Raw genomic sequence first — 26,410 nt, forward strand, 5'->3', positions numbered from 1 at the left:
ATAATTGGTGATATTGGCAGAATCCCAGGTGTTACCGTAGCAATTCTTTTTACATTTCTAACAAGTCAAACATTTAGTCCTCTTTATTTAACTTAGTAAGGAGATGAAATAGAGAATACGTTTTGTATTCTATCGCTGAAGGATCAGGACAGGCATGTTCTCTTACTGGATATTATTCCACTATAAAATAGGTTGAAATGTTTATTGCGGAATCTGTGCAGATGCATGAAAAATAACTAGGCCTGGGCGGTAAATTCCATTCCGCTCGTGGAATACGGGTAATTCCACGGAGAGCGCAAAATTGCCCAAAATTCTCCTTTCCGCGACTTTGGAATTTTTTTTTGCATGTACGTGTTCTCAAAATGTGTGTTCGTGAGATATTTCCCCCCGAGCCCGCAAACAGCAATTGCGAACAGGAAAAAAGCATCGCGAACAAGCAATTCCACGTGTTTGCGGAATTTCTATGTGTTCGCAGAGATTTTGTACCGTTTCGTGGAGATTTGCGTAACACGATTACGCAAATTACGCCCATCCCTAAAAATAACCCGCTTTATGTGTACAAAGCATGCTACCACAGTAGAGGAACTGTTAATCCTAGTGGTTCTCACAGAGCATTTAAAATTAAGTCTAATGATTACATTACAAGTATTGCTTTACAAAGACCTATATGATCTGAACAGTAGATGCTCAGATGATAGGTCGGTTACCGATTAGTAGCTAAACTGTAATAGTTTCACAGGGCCACTCAATGTTTAACTTTAAAGATGTTTTCTATTTGTTTGTGTTTCTATCCATGATACACCTAACTCAGAGGCCCAAGTTCAACAGAAGTATAATGTTTAACCCAGTGGTGTGAAAACATAAAGTGATTTGCACGGGTCATTAACTGCAAATGTTAAATATTGAAGCCAATTTTTCTGAAGCCATGTGAAAAGAGTATTTCACCAGAATGTTTAGTGGCCCTTTTTTATTTATAGACTATGGAAAGCCCATGATATAGAATAGCAAGGAATAATAGAGTGTTCACTGGGTAGAATGAGAACAGGATCTTTTCACAGAAAAGAACACCCAAGTTGCATTAGATCATGGGTACTCACAAACTTTCTCGGGGGCCACATTTACAGTGTGGTTTGTTTCCGAGGGCCGCACCGGTGGGGCGGGGTCAGTGGGGGAGGAGCGGGGCTAGATCTACAAAAAAAACTATGACCATGAGGTTGATCACAGGACCCTGCAGCGAATGCCTTCTTCGACTGCGCCACTACACCCGGCGATACACACATCTATCTCCCCCTCTCGCTCTGTCTCCCTCCCTCCATCTCTCGCTCTGTCTCCCTCTCTCTCCCTCGCTCTCCCTCCCTCGTTCCCTCTTTCTCTCCATCCCTCGCTACCGCGCTCTCTCCATCCCTCGCTCCCTCTCTCGCTCTCTCTCACTCGCTCCCTCCCTCTCTCGCTCTCTCCCTCCATCCCTCTCTCCCTCTCTCCCTCCCTCTCTCGCTGCCTCTCTCCTTCCCTTGATCCCTCTCTCTCTCCCTCGCTCCCTCCATCCCTGTCTGTCTGTCTCTCGCTCCCTCTCTCTCTCACTCCCTCTCTCTCTCACTCCCTCTCTCTCTCACTCCCTCTCTCACTCCTCCCTCCCTCACTCCCTCTCTCTCACTCCCTCTCTCTCACTCCCTCTCTCTCACTCCCTCTCTCTCACTCCCTCTCTCTCACTCCCTCTCTCTCACTCCCTCTCTCTCTCTCACTCCCTCTCTCACTCCCTCTCTCTCTCTCACTCCCTCTCTCTCTCTCTCTCACTCCCTCTCTCTCTCTCACTCCCTCTCTCTCTCTCACTCCCTCTCTCACTCTCACTCCCTCTCTCACTCCCTCTCTCTCTCACTCCCTCTCTCTCTCACTCCCTCTCTCTCTCACTCCCTCTCTCTCTCACTCCCTCTCTCTCTCACTCCCTCTCTCACTCCTCTCTCACTCCCTCTCTCTCACTCCCTCTCTCTCACTCCCTCTCTCTCACTCCCTCTCTCTCACTCCCTCTCTCTCACTCCCTCTCTCTCACTCCCTCTCTCTCACTCCCTCTCTCTCACTCCCTCTCTCTCACTCCCTCTCTCTCACTCCCTCTCTCTCACTCCCTCTCTCACTCCCTCTCTCTCACTCCCTCTCTCTCACTCCCTCTCTCTCTCTCACTCCCTCTCTCTCTCTCACTCCCTCTCTCTCTCTCACTCCCTCTCTCTCTCTCACTCCCTCTCTCTCTCTCACTCCCTCTCTCTCTCTCACTCCCTCTCTCTCTCTCACTCCCTCTCTCTCACTCCCTCTCTCTCACTCCCTCTCTCTCACTCCCTCTCTCTCACTCCCTCTCTCTCACTCCCTCTCTCTCACTCCCTCTCTCACTCCCTCTCTCACTCCCTCTCTCTCACTCCCTCTCTCACTCCCTCTCTCTCACTCCCTCTCTCTCACTCCCTCTCTCTCTCACTCCCTCTCTCTCTCACTCCCTCTCTCTCTCACTCCCTCTCTCTCACTCCCTCTCTCTCTCTCACTCCCTCTCTCTCTCTCACTCCCTCTCTCTCTCTCACTCCCTCTCTCTCTCTCACTCCCTCTCTCTCTCTCACTCCCTCTCTCTCTCTCACTCCCTCTCTCTCTCTCACTCCCTCTCTCTCACTCTCCCGCTCTCTCCCTCCCTCGGTCTCCCTCCATGTCTCTCTCTCTCTCACTCCCTCTCTCACTCCCTCTCTCACTACCCCTCTCACTACCCCTCTCACTACCCCTCTCACTACCCCTCTCTCTCCCCGCCCTCACTCCCCCGCCCTCACTCCCCCGCCCTCACTCCCCCGCCCTCACTCCCCCGCCCTCACTCCCCCGCCCTCACTCCCCCGCCCTCACTCCCTCGCCCTCACTCCCTCGCCCTCACACACTCCCTCGCCCTCACACACACTCCCTCGCCCTCACTCCCTACGTCGCCCTCACTCCCTCCCTCGCCCTCACTCCCTCCGTCGCCCTCCCTCCCTCACCCTCACTCCCTCCATCGTCCTCCTCTGTTGCTGCCCTCCCTCTTTCTCCCTTTCTCTGTCTCCCTTTCCCTCTCCCCTCTCCCCCTTTCTCTCCCTCTCTCCCTCTGTCTCCCTCTCTTTCCATCCCTCCCTCCGTCTCTGTCCCTCGACCTCCCTCTGTCCCCCTCTTCATCTCACCCAGCCTGTGTGTCAGCCCCGGTGAGACAGCTTCCTAACACACACAGCTGCACCCAAGCACTTCACAGGTCGTTAAAGGCCATTTGCATCCTTATGAGGCTTTGTTGTATTCCACCTCTTCTTAGGCCCCTGCAGCTCCACTCTGGCTAAGTGAGAATCGCCCGACCCTGGCCCCCACAGAGCAGCAGAGACTCTCAGTCGCACTGCAGTAGACAATCTTTAAAAGAAAAAACAAAAATACATTGGTAGGATGCCTGCAAGGTCCGCGGGCCGCCAGGGAAGGCTTGCCGGGCCGCCCCTGGCCCGCGGGCCGTACTATGAGTACCCATGCATTAGGTTAACTCCCACATGAGTCAAACCTTTTTAGATTGCAAGGAAGATCCACTACCATTATTACTATGGTGTTGCTGTGCTTACCCGTCTGTTGACCACCCTGGAACGATACAGCAAATGGTCATTTCTTGACCACACAGCAAACCTTGTCATTTAGGTAAATTAATTAGCCGCCCTATGGTAAGAAGTATTTGTGTCTATCGGACGTGGGGGAATGTAAGACAGTAAGTGATAGGCTGCTATTTGTGGTTTTCAGTTAGGCTACATACTCTCCCCTTTACATCTGGGAATTAGAAACAAACGGCTAGGGCGGTGGACCTCCAATCTGGGGAACTGGGTTCAAGTCTCGGCAATGACGCTCAACATCCTGTAATTCTGGTCAGATCACTTAATCTCCCCGTGCCGAACTAAAATGAATGCGTCCTCATGTAACGCAACTGCTGCTCAGGTAAATCGCTCCGATACCCGTTTTCGGGTCAAGTTTGCGATCTATAAAACTTCGGGGGGGGGGGGGTAAAGGTGGGTCAGTAGTGGGAAGCTTCTAGAGTATTTTCGATTTGGGGGTGTTGTGGGGCCATCATTGACTCCTATTGGAGATTAAATGGATGCCCCAGGCCCAGGTGGGTTGCAGTGTTTTCAGTTTCCTGATTTCTCAGTTTCTGTTCTGTGAGCCCAGTCCCAACATCGCAATCTGACTTCGAAGGTTCTATTACCAGGTTGACCTCAGGAGTCCTTCCATTACCATTAAGTGGAACCGACCCCGCTGTCTCGAACATGGTTTTCATGTTGTCTAAAGCAGCTCTTCTCAAACCCATATTTCAAGACCTTCGCGCCGAAGGCTGTCATGCGGTTTCATGGCGGGGCAAGATCAGTTCTTTGAAAGTCATTTCCCACCCACACAAATGAAATAGCAAAAGAAGCATTTTCTGTTCTGCAGAAATGTCTAATAAATCCCACATTTCCCAGGACTTTGGCAGAAATGGTCACCATGGGGAAGTGGGTACTTTTGCCCATCCCCCCTTATTACTGGAGAGTGAATAAGATGCATGGGTGGCTCCTGAAATGTCTAGTGGTTGGGCCATGCTTTCCAGCTGGAATACAAACAAATGGAGCCACCACTGTTCTGTGACAGAAGTGTACTTGTCTGTGTGTCCGTGTGAATGTGAGTGTGCCTTTGTGCATGTACATGGCAAGCTTGATGGACTAGAGAGCTGGTCATCTTCTGCCATGCTTTCATTCTTTGAGCTTCTTGGAGGTTCCTGGGAAAGGCGCCCAGTACAGGAGGTATGTGTAATGCATTTCAATTACTTATCTGCAGGGCTTTAAGTGGGATGAAAAAACTTCTCAAAGGGGCGTGGTCGATGTAATTAGGGCGTGGCTTAAAACATACAAGCTACAAATCTGTGCTTAGCATAGTGTGCCACCTGACTGGTAATTTGCTGCTTCTGTCATTGCATCCAGGTATATAATACAGCAATTAACATTACACCTACAACAAACCATGAGTATTCGCTTTGCCAGTGGTTGTTAGTTGTGTAAGCTAAATAAGCAACAACTATGGCTTCATTGTACAGAATATTGAAAATGCTTCAGTTCTGAAGTAATGAGACTGTGACAGAACTATAACGAGTCTCTTTGAAGTTGCATCAAAGGCAGTCAAGGGTGGTACTGCAGCGGAGTTAAGAGTTCGAGGCATGTGGGCTGCTAAATTCATATCTATTGCATAGATCGCCGCCTAGTGTTGGGTCCGGATGATTGCACATTGTTGTCCTGGAAGAGTCTTCGAAGTATCACCAGATAGGTGGCTCCTCCCCTGGACTACAGTGCGCATGGGCATCAACCCCATCCCCAGATTGTTTTTATCCGCCATTGGGTTCGGATGTGATTTCGACGTCTCCTAGTCGGAATCGAAGAAAACTACTTCTAGGGCCAAAAGGCCTTTGTTACCTCGTCGGTATTGTTCGCGTTCGGTCTCGTGCTTCATCCGACTCTAGGAGTCGGTCTTCTGCGGAGTCGAGTAACTCTTCGGACATCGAGGCCCTGTCGTCGCAGCAAGACCCCGACGAAACTACGATGGAACGGAGTCCGCTCAAGTTCTGCCCCGTGTGTGGTTCAAAGTACCCACACATCGACGTGCATCCAGTCTGTAACAAATGCCTCTCGCCGGAACACGACGAGGCCAGCTGTATGGCCTGTTCGAAGTTCAGGTCAAAGAAGGCGCTCAAGATTCGGCGCGCGGCGCACCTTGAGGCCCGGCGAGCGGCTCCGGCACCCGACGACATCTTCGACGACCCCGAGGCAGAAGGCCCAAGCCATCGTCTGCAGATTTCACCACCATCGACGGAGGTCGAGGCCGATTCCGGAGAACCCGTTGAGGGCCAGGACCTGGAATACGTTGAGGAGGTAGGGGACGACGAAGAAGTTTATGGGGCCGCGGAAGATAGCTCGGAGGAAGAGCTATGCCCCGAAGGTTACATGACTCAGGCTCAGGTCATGGGATCGCCACTCGGCCTTACCCACGACCCTGCACCGCAATCCCCGGCCCCGCCTTCTGGCCCGGCCACGGACACATCAGCGGAGCCGCCATTGTGCATATCGAAAACGAAACCTTCGGATTCGACCACAACAAAGATGGCCGACGTACCATCGAAACTGACGAAGCCTGCTACGTCATCGGCTCCGTCGCCTTCAGTGGCTCCGAAACCGAAGAAGGCTGTCGAGCCGGCACCGCTACATACGGTGGCCAAGGAGCCGACCTCAAAGAAGGTCGTCGACCACGTGTCGAGCACGGTTGCTCCACCAAAGTCCACAACGGCTGCCGAACAACCCTCGGACGCGACTGCGCCACCGACAGGCAAACTCCCTGTCGAAGCGCAGTCGACGAAGGGCCCCGAGCCGAAGTCCGGAGACCCTACGCAACGGCACAAAGAAGCCGGTCCAAAACCAACGGCATCGGCGCATAAGCCTAGGAAGGAGGCCCGAACCATTGGGGTCGAAGATGCGTCGAAGGCTCCAGTACGCACGGACACCTCGTCGACGCTGGGGTCCTCCGATGGTGACGGGCATGGGTCATCGGTAACTAAACCCTCCGCTTCCTTCACGAAGCAAGTCACCGACTCCCTCAAACGGATTCGGGAGAAGACTTTGCCGTGGACGACTCACACGCCGTCAGCCAAAAAATTGGTGGACGCACAGAAGAAGACTCCCACGCAAATCCTCTACACTCTGCCGCCAAGGGTGGCACCGAAGGCCTTTGCACCCCGGTCGGTGTCAAAGGACACAGAGGCCTCACAACACTCGATGCTAGGTGGCCATTTGAGTCGACATCAAGCTTCAGAAGACCAATCTGAACATTATATCGACGCCGATACGGGAAAATTGACACTCTGTAAGCGAAAGATTACTTCCCAACCATTGGAATCATATGTCATACCTCTGAAGAAGAAAAGGCCAGCACAGGACCTTCCTGCCCTTGTTGAAACTATTCATCCTCAACCAAGGAGGAGCCCATCACCCTCTCCCAATGCTTCAGGGGGAGATGACGATGACCAGGATGACCAGTACAATTTCCCAGATAACAATGACCCTGATGAGCAACAGGACTCATGGGTGGACACTGGTGACCAGGGAGGCCAACAGGTGGTACAGGACCCCCAGGTTTATGGTGTACGGACATCCCCAACTGAGGATTCAGCGGCATTCAATGCCTTGATTGAACGGGCGGCTGCAAATCATAATGTGGACATGCATGCCGACCCGGTGGAAGAAGATTTTTTGTTTGACACTTTCTCTGCCGCAGAAAAAACTGTCAAAACGCTTCCAATGCTAAAAGGTGTCCTCAAACATGCACCGGAAATCTTTAAGGAACCAACCAGGGCTAGAGTGGTGAACCCACGTATTGAAAAGAAATACAGACCGGCACCGGGGGACCCAGCATATATTCGGGGACAGTTGCCTCTAGACTCTTTGGTGGTCGCCAATGCCCGCAAACGGGCGAACTCCCAGACGACGGGTGAAGCTCCTCCCCCAGACAAAGAGTTGAAAGTGCTAGAGGCGTCTGGTAAAAGGGTGGCTGCACAGGCAGCCAATATCTGGCGCATATCGAACACACAAGCACTGTTGGCACGATATGATAGGGCGCATTACGACACCCTAGAGCAGCTCCTTCAACACCTTCCAGATGAGTTTAAAGAAGCAGCTGAGATGCTGATACAGGAGGGCAAGCTCATTTCAAACGCTGCAATTAAGCGTGCGCTTGATGTTGCAGATACAGCGGCTAGAGCAATTAACACTAGCGTGATGTTGAGGCGTCAAGCATGGCTTCGCATATCAGGGTTTAAACCTGACATTCAAACAACAATACTCAACCAGCCCGTTAATCCCGACAGACTGTTTGGCCCGGACGTTGACACCACCCTCGAGAAGATTAAAAAAGACAATGAGACCGCTAAATCCATGGGGGCGCTTCAGTCTCAGCAATTCAGGGGGAGCACTTTTCGTCGCTCAAGTACCCGTGGTGTTACCAGAGGACACTTGGCACAGCAGACGCATTTCACCAAAGGTGGCGCGCAGTCATCGTACCCCAAGCAGGGTAGAGGGGGTTACAGAGGAAACAGTGCCAAGGGCAGGGGCAGAGGCAACAACAACTCCCGTTCCTCTGCCGCCACCAAACAGTGACTCTCTGTCACTGCCCCCCGACCATCCAACACCTGTCGGGGGGAGATTCCAGCATTTCCTGCCAGTCTGGACATCACCACAGACAGGTGGGTGAGAGAACTTATCCAATGCGGTTACTGTTTAGAGTTGACATCCACTCCACCCAACATTCCCCCAAGACAACGTCCTATGTCGGAAGAGCACTTGCACTTATTGCAGCAGGAAGTTCTTGTGATGCTACAAAAAGGCGCAATAGAGCTCGTACCAGTGGAGGAGGAAGGAACAGGGGTCTATTCCCTGTACTTCCTCATCCCGAAAAAGGACGGATGCCTCAGACCCATTCTGGATCTACGCCCCCTCAACCTGTATATCCTTCATAGTCCCGCACGCAAGGCTGCATATGCGTCCGCTCCAAAAATGCTTGGCACATCAGTGGACTCAGGCTCAAGGACAGTTGAAAGACCTAGTGTTGGTGACCGGTCGGGCATACAACTCTCTGCATTGGTGGACTCCACACAACCTTTGCAAGGGCCGACCGTTCCAAGAGCCTGTGCCACAGATTATCCTAACGACGGACACATCTCTCCAGGGGTGGGGAGCTCATGTGCTCCACTACACGGTGCAGGGACTGTGGTCAACGCAGCAACAAAAGATGCACATCAACTACCTGGAGTTGATGGCGATCTTCATGGCGCTCAAGTCCTTCAAAGTACATCTGTGCAACAAGGTCGTGTTGATCCGGACGGACAACATGACAGCCATGTACTACATCCAGAAGCAGGGAGGGACACCCTCTCCACAGCTGTCTCATCTGGCTCAGAGCATGTGGAAGTGGGCCATTCAAAGGAACATCTTCCTCATGGCGGAACACCTCCCAGGCAAGGACAATTAGATGGCGGATCTGCTCAGCAGGTACAGCCATCAAATGCACGAGTGGGAGATACATCCATCAGTACTCCACCCGTACTTCCAGCAGTGGGGTCATCCGGAGATAGACCTGTTTGCCACAAGGGAAAACGCAAAATGCCAAAGCTTTGCCGCCAGGTTCCCTCACCCACAATCGCAGGGCAATGCGATATGGATGAACTGGTCAGGCAGATTTGCGTACGCTTTTGCCCCAGCGCCTCTCATTCCGCTGGTGGCACGAAAGCTAAAGCAACACTCGACGCTCATCCTGGTTGCTCAAACGTGGGCACGCCAACCACGGTACACCACGTTTCTGGACCTTTCAGTGGTACCGCATCAAAGACTGCATCTCACTCCCAGGCTATTGACGCAGAACCATGGCGACATTCAGCATCCAGATCCGCAACAGCTCAATCTGGCAATCTGGCTCCTGAGGTCTTTGAATTTGGCTATCTCAACCTGCCTCCTGAATGCATGGACATCATCAGAGAGGCAAAGAAGCCCACTACCCGAGCTTGCTATGCCGCTAAGTGGAAGCGGTTTGTCATTTACTGTACAGAACATCACATTGACCCGCTTGATGCATCCATTCCTAACATCATCTGCTATTTGTTACATCTTTACAAATGCAATCTCGCTTACGCTTCCATTCGGATACACTTATCCGCCATAGCGGCTTATCTCCAGAACAGGCAGCATCTCTCCGTTTTCAGGGTGCCTGCCATTAAAGCCTTCCTGGAGGGACTGAAAAGAGTCATTCCTCCCAGAACACCACCAGCTCCTGTGTGGAACCTCAATGTGGTCCTCACTAGACTGATGGGCCCACCTTTTGAGTCGCTACATTCATGCGAGATTCAGTTCCTGACATGGAAAGTGGCTTTTCTCATTGCTATTACATCTCTCAGGCGTGTTAGTGAGCTGCAAGCGCTCACTATACAAGAGCCATTCATACAAATTCATTCAAACAGGGTAATGCTTCGCACTAACCCCAAGTTCCTTCCGAAGGTGGTGTCACAGTTTCATGTCAACCAAACTATTGAACTGCCCGCATTCTTTCAGAACCCACAAACAGTCGCGGAAAGAATGCTCCATACGTTGGACGTAAAAAGGGCACTCATGTACTACATTGACAGAACACAACAATTTAGAAAGACACAGCAACTTTTTGTTGCCTTCTCAGCCCAGCACAAAGGCAACCCTATTTCCAAGGCAGGAATAGCCAGATGGGTCGTTAAGTGCATTCAGATTTGTTATCAAAAAGCTAAACGTACTTTAACGGTCCCCCCAAGAGCGCACTCCACACGCAAGTTGGGGGCCTCCATGGCTTTCCTGGGGAACATTCCTTTGGAAGACCTTTGTAGAGCAGCCACGTGGTCTACACCACACACGTTTACAAAACATTACTGTGTTGATGTGCATTCCAAGCAGCAGGCAGCTGTAGGTCAGGCTGTTCTCAAAACACTTTTTCAGACTTCTGGCACGGGCAGCCGCCGTTGATGGAGAGACTGCTATGTATTCTATGCAATAGATATGAATTTAGCAGCCCACATGCCTCGAACTGAATATGCTACTTACCAGTATGCATCTGTTCTTGGCATGTAGGGCTGCTAACATTCATATCGCCCACCCTCCTCCCCGGTGCCCGAAGCGGCTGCAGATCCTTCTTGCATTCAATCATTAGCATGGACATCATTTACACTATTTCACTCCATCTCTGCCACAATGGCTAAAAACAATCTGGGGATGGAGCCGAAGCCCATGCGCACTGTAGTCCAGGGGAGGAGCCACCTATCTGGTGATACTTCGAAGACTCTTCCAGGACAACTATGTGCAATCATCCGGACCCAACACTAGGCGGCGATCTATGCAATAGATATGAATGTTAGCAGCCCTACATGCCAAGAACAGATGCATACTGGTAAGTAGCATATTCATTTTTTGTTTTTCATCCAGAGGGTGAGGGCAGCAATGGAGAGCCCGAAAGGAACCCGTCTTAGCACCTGCTTTTTAGAACCCCGGCCCACTGCAAGCCCTTCTTACCCGTGAAGAGAGGAACCTTTCCGAAGAGACGGGAGCACTAGAGAGAGAGTTCAGTCAGGAAGCTCCGTTTGATTTCTGCCAGGGCTCTAGTAGGGGTACCACGCGGGTGGACGGCGTCCCCCCACTTATTTTACCGGGAGCTCGATAACTATAAATTGCAACTGAGTGCAAGCCACCTTTCGTGATGTAACTTCCTGTTGTGACGTCAGCGTCCCCCTCCCCCCACTTCTTTTTTTCAGGACTTGTGCCCCGATTTCTGCCCGCTTCTCATTCGCATTGATATTAACAGACAGAGGCTCCACCCAGCCCCGTGCTCGAATCCTTGGCACCCACGGGCGTCTCACAAGGGTCTTGTTTGTTCGGATGTAGAAGGGAGCGCAGGTGTTGTGGGTTTCAGCGCGAGGGGGCGCGCAGATGCAGGGGTGTCATTTTACGGGTAGCTGATATTTGCTGCTCCTGGCTTTCTGTAGTTGCTTCTAACCCCATTAGACCACTTTAGCACCTTCGTCTTATTAAAGAGATTTTAAAAGTCAATATAGCTGCGTCATTGGAAATCTTCCTTACCTCCTTCTCAGGAGGAATGGTTGGTGGCAATGATACAAACAGCCTCTTATGAACGTATAATTTACAGTCTACAGGACCAAGCTTCCATTTTTCTTCAAGTATGGTCCCCATTCCTGGAAACCACAGTGGATAATGATTCTGTCTCTACTCCTTCTTCTTCTGCGACTACTCTACCTCCTTAACTTCACCTTCCTTGTAACATGCTTATTTTCTCTTCCTTCTCTCTTTCCCGCTTCTTATTATTTTTCCTGCTTACATCTCTCTTCACAACTAGTTTGTTACTCTGGGGCTTCCTTTCTCTTTCTTTTTCTTTCCTTTTCCTCTTTTCTTTTCTACCCTGAATTTCGCCTTATGAATACTAGAGGATGTGTTGTTTTATGCCTCCTTTGTTATATTTTATGAATAACTTCCTCATTTATACTGTGTTCCATTTCTTCCTCTGCATATATATCTGCATTTGTGACTTATTTGAAATTTTCTTAATAAACAATTTCAACACACAAAAAAGTCAATAGAGCTTTAGTTCTAGCTGACTTTTATGCCTGTGTTGGTGCAGTTAGACGTATTTAATTTTCTGCAGGTTTCGAAAAACCTAGTGACATGTTCTGTGTGTCAGAAGTAGCGTGATGTCACTTCCTGTTACGTTTTCAGAGAGCCAGAAACATGTGATGTCACTTCCTGTGATGTCATCACGATGATGCAGACGTGTGGCATCACTTCTCGAAACAGACTACTTTGGGCCAAGTTACCTCTCACAGCAATCCTTTGTTTTCCACTTAATTTATGTTCTTTCGTCTACAAACTGAGAGCATTGCAGCTACGTGAAGTAACTTATTTCTATGTTGTGTTCTCAAATGATGGGAGGCCTCAGAGACGAGGAGGCAAGGAGGCTTTCTGTATTCATGTGATAGGGTCATCGGATAACTTGCCTTTTACTCTATCACCATAAGAAGCACCAGGCAGCACTAGTAGGTGAGCTCTACTACAGTCCTTTACGATGACTCAAGTCACCATCTTTGCACTTACCGGAACCTCTTGTGCTACACTTCCAATAGCAATTTTTGTTGTATCTATTAGACACTGAATATAAGACGTGTGGTGTATGTTTGAGGGATATACTTTCTACTGCAATTAACACATTCACAATTTCCCCAAAAACTAAATAGCATTGACCCACCGCAAGTGTGACACTTCAATTAGTTCTAGCTGTTTAGACACCGTTGTTTGCAATTTGTGGTTCCTATATTTTCGATGTTAAAGCCAAACGACAAGTCCCAAAATGCAAAGAGCTGTTGGCTATAAAATCACATCTAACACAGGGTGACGTACACCACATAGGGGGAATTTGTTGTAATTCTGTTAGTTGGTACTTATTGAGAACCATAAACTATTTCTACATGTTCACCAGTTAGTGAGGGGAATGCCCCAACCTCCATACTAGGAACAGGTGTTGCTACTTTCTTTGCTCCCATTTTCCTGCCAACAAAGTACCTGCTTCAATCAAACTGGCAAATTTGTGCCGCGACCTACAGAAACGAACCCCAGTGGCAATTAGCATGAATATTCTGTGGTCTAATCCTGAATTTCGTAACATGGTGTTTTTTGTTAACGGATTTTATAGAGCGCAAACTTGACCCATAGGTATTGGGTATCAGAGCGCTTTACACGACCACCAGTTGCGTTACATGAGGACACATTCATTCTTCTAGGCACAGGGAGATTTAGTGGTTTGCCTAAGATCACAGGATGTTCAGCCTCATTGCCGAGATTCGAACCCGGTTCCTCAGATTTGAGGCTGACTGCCCTAGCCGTTAGGCCAACTCCTCTCCCCATGCGGTCCGAGAATCCCTGGGAGTCCGCAGTGCCTATTAAGGTGGTCTGAAACCGTTTAGAATATTAAATCATATTCGTAAATTAAGAAAGTATATATTCATCGAAAAGAAAATTTTTAGAATGACCTCTAAATGTGAACAAATTTGAAATGGGAGGCTAAAAATGAAGTCGGTATACTGAGTTCAGTTTGAGGGAGCCGTGCAAATATAGGAAACAGAATCTATTTTAGATGGTTGACGACCTCAAATGTAGCTCTGGTATGCGGCAACAGAAAGACAATGCCTTAGAGCAAAAAAGTCTGTGATAATGTTAGACTCAAGCATATTGCTTCGTCTTTTGAAAATTGAATAAAGTTTTGAAAAGCTCAAACCTTGCCGCTGGACTTGCGGATCGGCATGCTCACCTTAAATCCGTATTTGTAAAGCGCAAACTACTCGCCCTTACGGGTCTCAAGGCGCTGGGGGCCATCGTGGAAATTGAATGAGCTATTGCACAGAGTCATGTGGTGCTGAGCTGAGCTGCCGCCGGAGGCGGGGATCAAACCGTGACCTTCAAATCCCAAATTAAAATTTCATTTTTGTCTATTTCTTGATTTGTGAATTAAACACAATATACATAATATATATAGATATAATATATAACTTTTGTTCTTGTTTGATGTAAACTTGTTTCTCTATTATGTGTATTTTGAGGTTCAAACTGTAGAACTTGCTTAGGGTGGGGGTGTACTTGGTTTTAAGATGTGATTCAGTGGGGGACCGCAGAAGTCAAATGGTTAAGACCACTGGTGTTGGTTATACATTCAAGAGGTTTTAATGCTGGATGACTGCTATGCGAGAGTCTCCCTATTACTGACTCTAGCTGTGATAATCAAGACAGTCTTTGTCCCTCTGCATTGTGAGTGTTCGGGGATGTGATGACAAGGTATTCAAAGGGCTCCTGAAGCAAAGGCTTGGCAGAACAAAAGTTGTGATATTTGGAGCCCAACATTGGATGGCAAGCAACTGCTCAGGCAGTGAATCTGCAAAACTGACAGCTGCAAACCTAATGCTACAGGTGTCAATCACATTTTTCTAACTGAGGGCACAAATGTATGGGTTGTCATCCTGGATTGATCAACAATCAGTGTACAGAACATACAGAACTATGAGTCTGTTTGCTGTACAAAACCTGCAAATAAATACACTGTCGAAGTGTCACTTTTCTTTCCTGTTCTTCTGAAGTATCCTGCTTTGTGGCGATGGATGCTGTGTGGATTCTAGGGCAATATGCTTATAAAATACTTGGCTGACATGGTTTCTGCCTGGATGGATTCAATCCCACATTGCAGGAGCCCTATTTTGAGACCAACTTCAGTATTGTATTAGAAGTGATCAATCTAAAAACAGAATATATTTTCATCATTGTCCATTAAAAAATATTTTTTCACTTCTTATTTCCTAGATTTGTGCAGTCTGTTTGGAGGAGTTCAAGCCCAAGGATGAGTTGGGCATCTGTCCGTGCAAACACGCCTTCCACAGGAAGTAAGTGATAGGTGTATCATTTACAACTTGATGTACAGATTTTTTTTACTATGATTGTTTTTTTTATATTTATCCATCAACATCTTTGTAGTTTTATAGCACGGATTACCCATAGACAGCAAAGCACTCTGGAAACACCAATAACTCCCTCCAGAAGTAAAAAAAAAAAAAGGATGGCCGTGAGCACCTTTCTCAAAGGGAGTAACTCCTCAGTCCGGTTTAGTTGTTCCTGCAGTGTATTCCACACTACTCTGGCTATGGAGAGAAATGCACTTTCATCTGTTCCTGCACCACATACATTTTTTGGGGGGTGGGAGGGGAGATAGTAAGTAGTTTCCAGATGGAGTGCAATGATCTCTAGTCTGATTGATAGAAATACATTTTTAGTATACTCTGACAGACCCAAAGTTATTTTTAGGCTAGCTAAAGGACTTTAAAAGTGACATCTGGCAGGCATTGGCTCCAAAAGAAAAAGTAGGTCGTATTCATTTTTGGCTATCCATCAAACATCTTTAGAGAACATGTGAGATCGTGAATACATAATACCATTAAAAGTCCATGCTACAAGAGAGTGTGTTGGTTACGCAGTCAAGTGGTTTTATTGGCAGCTGATCTAATGTTGTCGGGTGACTGCTATGTCAGAGACGATCAGTGACTGAATCAAGCTGTGTGATTCCAGACAATCGATTATCCCATCTTTTCTCTTCTCGAGTCTGTCAGTGGTGAGGGACAGAGATGGTGCTGGTCATTCTGTGAAGTAGACAGCAAGCATTTTCACATCCTTTACTTCTGTCTAAAACCAAGGATTTAATATACAGCCTCCAGCAAGACCATTACGTTTCAGCCATTTTATTCAGTATATAGCCATTCCACTGGCCAATCGTGAGTATGGCTTCATAGCCTATTTGTACCCAAACTTTATTACAATCAAGAGGTTCCCAGATTTCATCAACACAGCAGGGTCATTTCAAGAACGTCTGCAAGAAAGTAGGTTGCCAGTTGGTAAGGATGTGAGTCCTCCTTAAGTAATAAGTCCACATCTTCTGTCAGCAGGGAACCAAGTACCCCTTTGTAGCAGTTGACTCCTGTTCAGGCCTCTAAGTTTAGTAATTCTTGGAAGTCCTGATTTTTACTGCTCTCCCTCCCCACACATGACCGGTCTCCTCTCCCTCCACAGAAATGACTTGTCTCCTATCTGGGTGCCTGGCAGTTCTGCTGCCTGAAGCATTTTGCAGCAGCACCTCGAGGACCTCAAGTCCGAGTGCTCACCCTGCCTGCTCCCTCCAGGCCCCACAGCTTCCTTTGGCCACTTGCATAGAAATGGTCAGCGGAAATGAGGAGCCCCCCTCCTGGACGGGGGCTTACTATGCTGTCCTGCCCTGTTGCCAGTCCGCCGAATCCATCTAAGGCCCCTTCTCCTCCATCTGGGCACGCGGACGGCAAAGGAGGCCGTCCTTCAGTTATATTTGCTGGACACAGTGAAGCATATGGTCAATGTTGTTAAGTTCATCTATTGCGCCCGTCAAGCCCTAAGGACAGGTCAACCTTGGCACCACATGGAATGGGGGTCCTATGCAGTCTGGATCCCACTGAAAGTTTGCCCGGCGATTCTAAAGGGCTAACAGTTATTGCATTTCATAAAACAAAACACCAAATGATGGTTTTAGGAATAAGACGTGTATATATATCATTATAATATTCTATTTTAACTATCCCTTTTATATTGATCGTTCTTTTGTATTGGTTTTTATTAATCACACAAATAAAGAATCATTGTCATTGTCATTGCCCTCCTGGAGATCACCTCCTGCTGGACCAGTCCGCAGAAGATCCCAGGGAACCCTCTGGTGTCACCCGGTGGCAGGTCCATCTATCTACTGTCCTCAGATTGTGTAGAGGAGCCAGCACCACTGGCCCTGGAGAAACAAGTCCTAGTCCGTAAGTGCCCACTGAAATAAGAAGTTATTGAGTCTACCTTTGAAGTGGGGCCAGGTGTCCTCCCTCCTCTAGCTGAACATTCTCCAGTGTCGCTTACTCCCGGTACAGACTTTTCTAAAAAGTCTCTTACTTGTGCAAGGGTTGTATTTGAAGGGGTGGGGAGAGTTCCAGAAGCTAATCCTAGAGTGACACATCATTCCACCCCTGAACCAATCCTCCTGCATCACATTTGGGAATTTCCAAGACGGTGCCTTCAAGTATCCCGTTAAATGACTTTCTCTGACGGCGAAGTCCTCCTCCTAACTGCCACAGCTGCCTTGTCCTTTCCCTCCAACTTAAACAAGCATTTACAATGCAATGGTTTTGCCTTTGTTAAAGTTAGAGCTATTGGCATTGCTCTTGACATTATTTTTATTTATGTTTTTTTTAACATAAATAAATGGCATTGTTATTTACAATGCCACTAGCTTTATCTCTCGCAAATGACACACACAAACACACACAGAACCCCCACACACACAGCCACACAGAGCCCTCCACACACCCACACAGAGCCTTCCACACACACCCATACAGCACAAACAGGCAACAGGGGCACACGGAGGCACAAGCAGGCAACAGGGGCACACGGAGGCACAAGCAGGCAACAGGGGCACACGGAGGCACAAGCAGGCAACAGGGGCACACGGAGGCACAAGCAGGCAACAGGGGCACGAAAACGGAGGCACAAGCAGGCAACAGGGGCACACGGAGGCACAAGCAGGCAACAGGGGCACACGGAGGCACAAGCAGGCAACAGGGTCACGAAAACAAACACAAGCAGGCAAAAGGGTCACAAGCAGGAATTGTAATTTAGACGGGGCTGAAGTGGAGAACGGTCAGTAGGGAAGTAGTGCGGCTGGTGCAGTGGTACCAGGCCGAAAGGTGAGAGGGGCTGTCTGCACCCCAGTTTGGACAGTTTCCACTACCTAACAGGGATTGGTGGGAGGGGGGGCGTACTTCTTGCTTGCTTTAGGGCTGTTACTTCGGGGACGCAGTGCACACTCTTGCCTGCTGCCGCCGGGACACGACAACAGGCTGGGAGAGGGCAGGCTGGGAGAGGGCAGGCTGGGAGAGGGCAGGGAGGGGACAGGCTGGGAGAGGGCAGGGAGGGGACAGGCTGGGAGAGGGCAGGGAGGGGACAGGCTGGGAGAGGGCAGGGAGGGGACAGGCTGGGAGAGGGCAGGTTGGGAGAGGGCAGGCTGGAAGTGTACAAGCTGGGAGAGGACAGGCTGGGAAAGGTCATGGAGGGGACAGGCTGGGAGAGGGCAGGCTGGAAGTGGACAGGCTAGAAGAGGACAGGCTGGAAGAGGACAGGCAGGGGACCGGCTGGGAGAGGGCAGGCTGGGAGTGGGCAGGCTGCGAGAGGACAGGCTGCGAGAGGACAGGCTGCGAGAGGACAGGCTGCGAGAGGACAGGCTGCGAGAGGACAGAGGACAGGCTGCGAGAGGACAGGCTGCGAGAGGACAGGCAGGCTGCGAGAGGACAGGCTGGGAGTGGGCAGGCTGCGAGGGGGCAGGCTGGGAGAGGGCAGGCTGGGAGGGGGCAGGCTGGGAGAGGGCAGGCTGGGAGAGGGCAGGCTGCGAGAGGACAGGGCAGTAAGGGGGAAGGACTGGGGGTGGGTACATCCCTATCAATCGCATACGCATGTAGGGATGTATGTTAATGGCATGAATGTGCTTTTTGTAGTGCATAGTGAGCCGGAGTGTGATTTTCTATTAAGAAATGCGTACTTCCCTTAAAAGAAAGATGTCGGATAATATCTATTAGAGATGGAAACCAGCTTAAAAATCCAGGATTAACATCATCAGAATAAAGTGCGAAGGAACAGGAAATTATACATTTGGATAGTCTTAATACATTGCATTTGTAATTTTTAGATTTTGTAATTATCCACTTGGTTAATAAAAAGTAGCATAATGTGTCTAAATGAAAGTAGCCATCCTCCGACATATATATTTTTTAATATCATTATTGGCAATCTGGTGTTAATCTTTCTATACAAACAATTCATATGTTTGGATTAAATGCACATAGACGGTCTGAAATGCCTGGTTCATGCTTTTCGTTGGTAGCATTCTTTGCTTCTGAGGCACCCTCATGTCTAATAGGCTGTTGTGGCGCATCTCCATTTTCTTGTTAAAGGTTTTTCGTCCTCCATCTTTTTTTCCTGAAACCTCAGAGCAACAGAGTGCATTGGCTCAAAAAGTGCATGAAAAAAAGGAGTATAAAGTAAGGGCAGCAGTTTACCAGCGAGGAAGGAGTCTTTTCATTGAGCTATTTTGTCATTTGTCACTTCAAAATCTAAAACTGGTGAGGCACATTTTCCACAATAAAGCCTTATCAGAGTGGCACTTCTCACAATGGCGACCTTGTGGTGAAGGACACCTCTCACAACGAAGGTCTGGTGGCCGGGGACCTCTTACACTAGAGATCTGTGGAAGGTAACTTCTCCCACAATGAAGCTCCCGTGGTGTGAGACACCTCCCATCAAAAACACTCCTGGAGGTGACAGTGACACACTAGCGAGAGCTGAGGGATAGCCCTCATAAGTGATGGTGTTGATGAAAAGAGATGTAGAGGTCACGGGCGTCTCCTAATGAAGACCTGGTACAGAGAGCCACCTCATGACGAATAATCTGCGGCCATTAGTGGTGAGCAACAACTTGTCACTGTTAAGGGCCACATCTTCGACTAAGATCTGTGGTGAACAGTGGTGAGGGGCATCTTTTTATGTAACAAACCTCAATGGGCATCAGAGGAGATGGCATCCTTTAAAAATGTATTTTTGAGGCAGTCAACTATGAGATACATTTTATACACTAGGGAGGTCACCTCTTCTACTGAAGCTTTGCTGAGATCAGTGGTGGGGGATAACTTGTAGTTGATAGTGAGGGCCATTGCTTCTAAGCAGGTTCTGTGTCGATTACTGCTGAGTGCTGCCTCCTCTAAAGAAGCTGTGTCTTGGTTGCTGCTATGACCAGTCCTTCGAAAGAGGCTGTTTGTTGGTCACTGGTGAGAAAGCATCTTCTATAATGAAGCTGTTTGGTGGTCAGTGGTGAGTAACACTACTTTTGATGACTGATGAGGGACAATCCTTATAATGAACATCTCAGGTGGTGAAAATTGAGATTTACAACAAATTTGGCACCTTGGAGTAGCAAAGAAGGGACAGTTGAAAACTGATGGTGAAGTTCTTTGCATGTTCGGATTAAGACTGGTAAAAACAACGCTGATGGGTATGAACTATTGTTGGTATGGTGCAGCACTTCCTTCACCCCACATCTGGATGCTGCCTACTGAGCCCCCTCCGTGCATTATTTTCTGACTAGCTGCTCTAGCCTATTTCTGACAGCAGTTAGAAAGGCTGTGTTGGAAGGGCACAGCCCCTCTGCAGACATGGGGATGGGCGTGTTGGGCGTTGCCACCACTAGACATGCGGCAAGGCTCGCTCACGTGGCGATCCTGCCTGGGCTAAGAGCTCAGCGGGCTTGGATGGAGACAGAAGGCAGGGAGCTGCTGCCAGAGGGCATGTCTCCTGTACTGCTTGGTACCAATCCCCTCATAGAGCTTGTAAAGCAGCCATCTCCAACTAAATTGCCTCCAGCCAAATGAGTTGGGTGTGTGCTCCATTTGAGCTGTGAAAGGCATGTTCAGTGTATAATTGAGCGCCTGCTCTCTCATCCCTGTGTTCGTAGAAATGAAGATAATGTACACGTGTAATCTTATGCTTGCAAACCGCTCTTCGTCTCCTCCTGATTTTGCTGTTTTTCATTTCGGGAGGGGGGCGGGAACGGGGCCGGAGACACGCAGAGCGGGAGAGGGGGCGGGAACGGGGCCGGAGACATGGAGAGCGTGAGAGGCAGCGGGAGGGGGGCGGGAACGGGGCCGGAGACACGGAGAGCGGGAGAGGGGGCGGGACCGGGGCCGGAGACATGGAGAGCGTGAGAGGCAGCGGGAGGGGGGCGGGAACGGGGCCGGAGACACGGAGAGCGGGAGAGGGGGTGGGAACGGGCAAAAAAAAAAGCAAGCACTCACCTGGACTTCTTCCGGGTGCCGTCAATGCCGGACCAGATTCGGGGGCGTTCCCGAGAACAGGCTTTCGGCTGACGTCACCAAAAGGGAAAAATTCTCGGGAACGCCCCCGAATCTGGTCCGGGATTGACGGACAGAGCCGTCTCCCAATGGCTAGCCTCCATTTATGGAGCTAGCCAATGGGAGGAGGGGGCCGATACCCGACCCCACAGAGGAAAACATAAGATTTTGCTAGCGTATGCGTACTTCGTACGCATTGGCTAGGCAAAACCTAATAAGCAGCCCCTCTGTTACTGGCTCCAGAGGTCTAGCTAGCCTCCTTTGTGTTTCTGTGGGGTGTTGAAAGATTTTTTTTTTTAAATCTTCCCGCCAGCATATTACGATTGGCATCTGAATGAATCCATGCTATCTTGATTTCAACAAGATGTGAAATACACCCTCTGCTCTGTTTTAGTTTGAGAATATAAAGATATGAAGTTATCAGTAAGCGAAATGACTGCTATGTCTTGTCTATTCTTGGCATTATCATGCTTTATCTGTACATCGGCAAACCCTGTGTGTGCCAGTTCAGCCAACTGAGGCCTACCTGCTTGGTTGGGCTGGAACTGGACTTCCCTCGCACATCATCAAACCATAAACAACTTTGGATGGTAGAATGTTACGTAGGCAGCAGGCGCGTGTGGACCGGCTCCATGCCAGTCTCAGCCGGGGCACACCAGAGGTACACCGCTATTGTAGGGCACCATTACCTTCTACAGAGCACACAGTGTCGAGCTTTACCCGTGTGAATGTTAAATTAAGGCACTTGTCATTTTCACAAACCAATCAAGGCCAAAATTATTTCTACTCGGCTGCTATTTTGTGACAGACCCTGTCACTGTTTCTTCTAGATCGTCGACACAGCAGCCACAGCATGCAGTCCTCGACAATGACAGGTTTATTTGTATTAAACATATAAATAAACAATCAATGCAATAGTAGGGGGTAAATATAGGTGTAAATGTAGTGCATAGGTTTTCCAGATTACGTCTTCAGAATAATACGAGGATTCGAAAGAAGTTCTCGGTAATGTGTTGCACAATGTCACTTGTGACCCAGCTTTAAATAGCGCTTCCAGGCTTTCTGCTGTTCTATTTTTGGCCATGCTTGAGGCAGCTGCGGAGGGAATTCCAGTGAGGTGTCAAGTTGAAGGCCTGTTGGTTGAAACATGGTAAGGTGTCCACACACTCCTACAAGTCCAATCTGTGCTTTTCCGATACTTAAATTCCAGACGATACCTTTTCCTATGAACCTTGTTCAATCCATTTTCGTTATCTTTGTCTGCATTCCAAATCCCTGCATACTCTGCTTTTATAAAACATTTATACAGAAAAAAATTAAATATTCAGATGCAAAGGAAATATAAAAAAGACACATGGGCCAAAGAGACTGATGTACTGCAAAAATAACCGAGACTAAATGGCATTTAACTCTTAGTGCATTAACTCCTTTTTAGTTCATTCAGGCTCTAGGCTTTTTGCACATTGTCTGTATCCGTGAAGCTGTTAATGCCACCTCCCTCCGTGCGGCAGTGGAGTTCAGTACCAATGCTTATTTTGACGCTTAAAAGGGAACATTAAACCCTACACTTTCAAAATTCCAGCTTCATCGATTGGCCGTATTTTTCCCCAATGTTACGTTAGTTCCTTTTTTCCAGCTTGGACCGCTGAAAGTTAGCACCTGAAAGTTGCCATCTTTCTCTCTCCTTCCTATTCTAGGACAAACTTCAGTTGTAAGGGAGATACACGTTGCTTTGTTACTTATACACACAGGTGTCCTGTTTCTGCATCCTGCCTTTGTTACATCAAGTCTATTTGATGTGTTAAGCCTGATGGTTTCTTTATGCTGGTATGCTTAATTCTGACTGTTGAATTCATCCTGGTCATTTCAGATATCACACTCTTTTCTGAAACAGAACTCCCTGATAGATTGTGATTGAGGGTCTAAAGCACGTTTTCAGGGTTTGTTGGGCTCACTCAATGTCTGTGGTTTATTTAAATCATGGCTTTACGGATGGAATGTTGGACACACAGGCTGATGAGAAGCAAGAGGTTTGGGGTTGTCAACCAGGCTTGCTGGGCCAGCACAACCGGCTCAGAGATGCGTTTTTGCACCCTGTGGAGCGCTCTCAAGTTGCAAACACGAGCAGCAACCCGAACCATTGCCTTCATGGTGAGGCTACGTTTAAAACGTACTGCTAGCCGACGTGGGAGAATGTTGTGAAGCGGAGACATTGTATTGTAATTACCCTAAACTGAAACTTTGTATCGGAAATCAACGGTGTCCAACAATGGTGCTTGAGAGCTAGCGCAATGCCAGATTTTTAGGCAGTCCTTGTGAGACTAATGTAAAAAAAATGGATTTAAATCGAAGTCTTTAACATAGATGGAGGAAATCTGTGAATCAACATGTCTGCTATCTTAAACCAACTTTGGGCAATGCTACCATAAGTAAATTGGCAAAGTCACCTGTCGGGTACATGCTCGGGTACATACTTAGGTCACAATACCGGATGGGTATGCTGGATGTGTTCGTATGGAGTTTGTATGGATGCTGTGCTGCGCTTCACTGTCATGCTCAATGTTATGTTTTGGTTTTAACTGGTAGCCAAACCGGGCCACATTAACTTATCGATTATGTTAATCGCTATCGTACATTGTATGCCATTCTTCATCTACAAGTTGTCTACATAAGCAGGGTGCTGTGAAAGTTGAATACCTACTATGTACATGTTTTCAACCATGAAAACGGGACTGAAAGTTCTGCTGCAGCGGTGGTTCTTTGAGTGTGGAAGTTCAGACAGGTTAGGACATGTTGTATGTGATGTACAAGTTGAAGGCAAACACTAGTAAGTGAGATGAAGTGTAAAAGGATGTACTTTTAATGTTCTTTTCCATTTCTTGCTTCCAGGTGCCTCATCAAGTGGTTGGAAGTCCGGAAGGTGTGTCCGCTGTGTAACATGCCCGTTCTCCAGCTAGCACAGCTGCACAGTAACCAGGACCATGGACCTCCTCAAGGACCCCTCCCCGGGGCTGAGAACATTGTATAGTCTACTGTGTTGACCTCCAGTTGTGGAAGCAAAAAAGACAGTGGTTCGCCTGTGCTGAGAATTGATGCCGCCGTCCTATTTGATACATCTCCTGATGGCTGCGGTGGAGTTTTATAGAACATAAATGTGAAAATGGATTTACAGTCTTTAGGGCAATGGCATGGCGACCCAAGGACATAAGACGTGCTTGGAGGAGCACTGTGAAGTATTTTACCGCCTTCACCCTTCGACGAAACTTGAAAACGGATTGATAGCACAGGAACTTCTAAGTGCATACGAACGTCTGTTGAGTTGGATGGATAACCTTAATTTCATTTAACGAACTCAAAAACTATAAACAAATTCGCCAAAGCCAAGAACGGCAGAAGTGAATTGCTATGCAAACAACACTCTGTGCCAGTGTACCTCTTGCGCGGATGAAAAAATACCCTTGATCACGTTTCCACTGTCCCAACAAAATCTAGTATTGCCAGTGACTTCGATGGAATCCACTGGGCCACTGAAAAACAAGGCTCTCGTGCCAAATTTTCTGAGACTTTGTATCCCGCAGAATCCGACTGATGACAATTTTGTTTCTTGTATAAAGTGTTTCGGTTAACAGAGGTGAAGTGTTAACAATTGAAAGAGCACTTATTTTGTACTAAGCTATATGTATATCTAAATATATATTAATTAAAAGAACTATTTCATATCTCCCCTATGTGATATTTAAAATGCATAAACTGTAAGCAGATAATGGTGGAGTTCAGATGCTGCTCCATGCCGAAAGCAATGCTTCAGATGCTCAATTTATACACAGGGTTCTTAGTGTTCCGTTGTCAGCATTTAACATTAGCGAGTGCTGAATTGAGGTGCTTCTAGCAGACATCAGCAGTATTTTTCAGGTGTGCATCAACTATATCAGAGAGTTTTCCTGTTAACCATTTTTTTTTATGACAAAGAGCTCCAAGTTTCACATTCTTCAATCCCCTGCTGTTTTGTGCTCAATAGCCACAATTATGTGCATCTCAATTTAGCATTTCAGTCCACGTACAGGCCACTTAGATTTGCCAGAGCACCTTTGAAGGATGTGCAGCAGGTTTCTCAATTCTTGTACGTGGCATTGTAGCCTTTATGCTAGATTTTCCCACTGAACTGTTAAACTTTATAGTAATGTGTGCATTTAAAAAAAAGTAATCTTAAGGTGATAGGGGGTAAAATAAGTTTTACACTTTTAATATAAATGTTGGTATAATGCCTGCACATTGATGTGCTAAAATGTGTTCTTTCTGTGAAAGAGGGACAAATGCATCATTATTGAACACAGGGGGCTTGGTGCAGTAACAATTGACTCTCTTCATTTCTTTGGGGTGGAAACATTCTTTTGGATTTACAGATAATTATTTTTCTACATGCGGCATTCACCGAAAGAAACAAAGGAAAGCACACAAAGTAGGAAGATGGAAAGAACTGTCTCCAAGGGATGAAGCAGGCACCAGCAAACATGAGATAAAGAGGCAGGGAGTGGTAGTGGATTGAAGAGGTTGAGGTTGAATCAAGGTTACACAGCCTTGCTATGCAGTGTGTCCGCATTGAATAGCACCGCCTGTGGTCTAATGAGCAGAGCTTTATTCTTTTACAAGACCATTTATTTTGTTTTGCGCTACGGTTCAGAGATTGGTAAAGTGGGTTCCCTCTCTTAGGGTTAAGGATAAAGTGCATGGTGGGAAAGAGTGGAGTAAAGTCGAGTAGGATTGGGAGCAGCCATGCCACTTGCAAGTGCTTATCCTGGCCTTTGTGTTGCATCCCCGCTCAAAAAGCTTTTCTACTACGGTGGAGTGGTGGCTATCACAGCAGTTTTTGTGCTGCTTGTTTTCCAGACTTTCAAGCCGCAACTTGTTCTGTTGTTTCAAGGAAGTGACTTCCAGAAGGAGTGATGAAGTACTCTAGTGGTCTTCTAAATGAAGCAGTCAAAGTTTTTGCCAATGTCTTTCTTCTCTTGGAAAACTATTCACACTCTAGGAGAATGTATGCAATGATTTAGGTTGATATCCCCTTGCAAAGGTAATCTGGCTGAAATGTATTTTTTCATCTGTGACTTTTCATGTGCTCAAGTCCAACAGGATGCATCTTGACAAAGCGAAGTTTCTACAACCGTCCTTGCATTGCAGAGTAGACATGTATGTTTACTCCTGTTGGATGTAACTTTTAGACCTCAATCTCCTTAATCCATGAATTAGTTTGGTCAGATCTACGTTCTCCTGCCATTTTGGTTGTAAAATTTAATGTAATACCTTTTGTGT

General features: G+C 47.8%; 1 protein-coding gene across 1 annotated transcript in view; it reads left to right on the forward strand.

The window, feature by feature from the left end:
- Positions 1-24,823, forward strand: part of RNF24 (ring finger protein 24) — a 145,155-nt gene extending 120,332 nt beyond the window's left edge. The window contains exons 5-6 of the mRNA XM_078678693.1: positions 14,949-15,028; positions 23,990-24,823. Coding sequence (XP_078534819.1) covers positions 14,949-15,028; positions 23,990-24,128 — 219 coding nt within the window. The 3' untranslated portion in view covers positions 24,129-24,823. The remainder of the gene's footprint in view (positions 1-14,948; positions 15,029-23,989) is intronic.
- Positions 24,824-26,410: the final 1,587 nt, after the last annotated feature.

The sequence above is a fragment of the Lissotriton helveticus genome, chromosome 2_2 (genome assembly GCF_964261635.1).
Source record: "Lissotriton helveticus chromosome 2_2, aLisHel1.1, whole genome shotgun sequence".
NCBI lineage: Eukaryota > Metazoa > Chordata > Amphibia > Caudata > Salamandridae > Lissotriton > Lissotriton helveticus.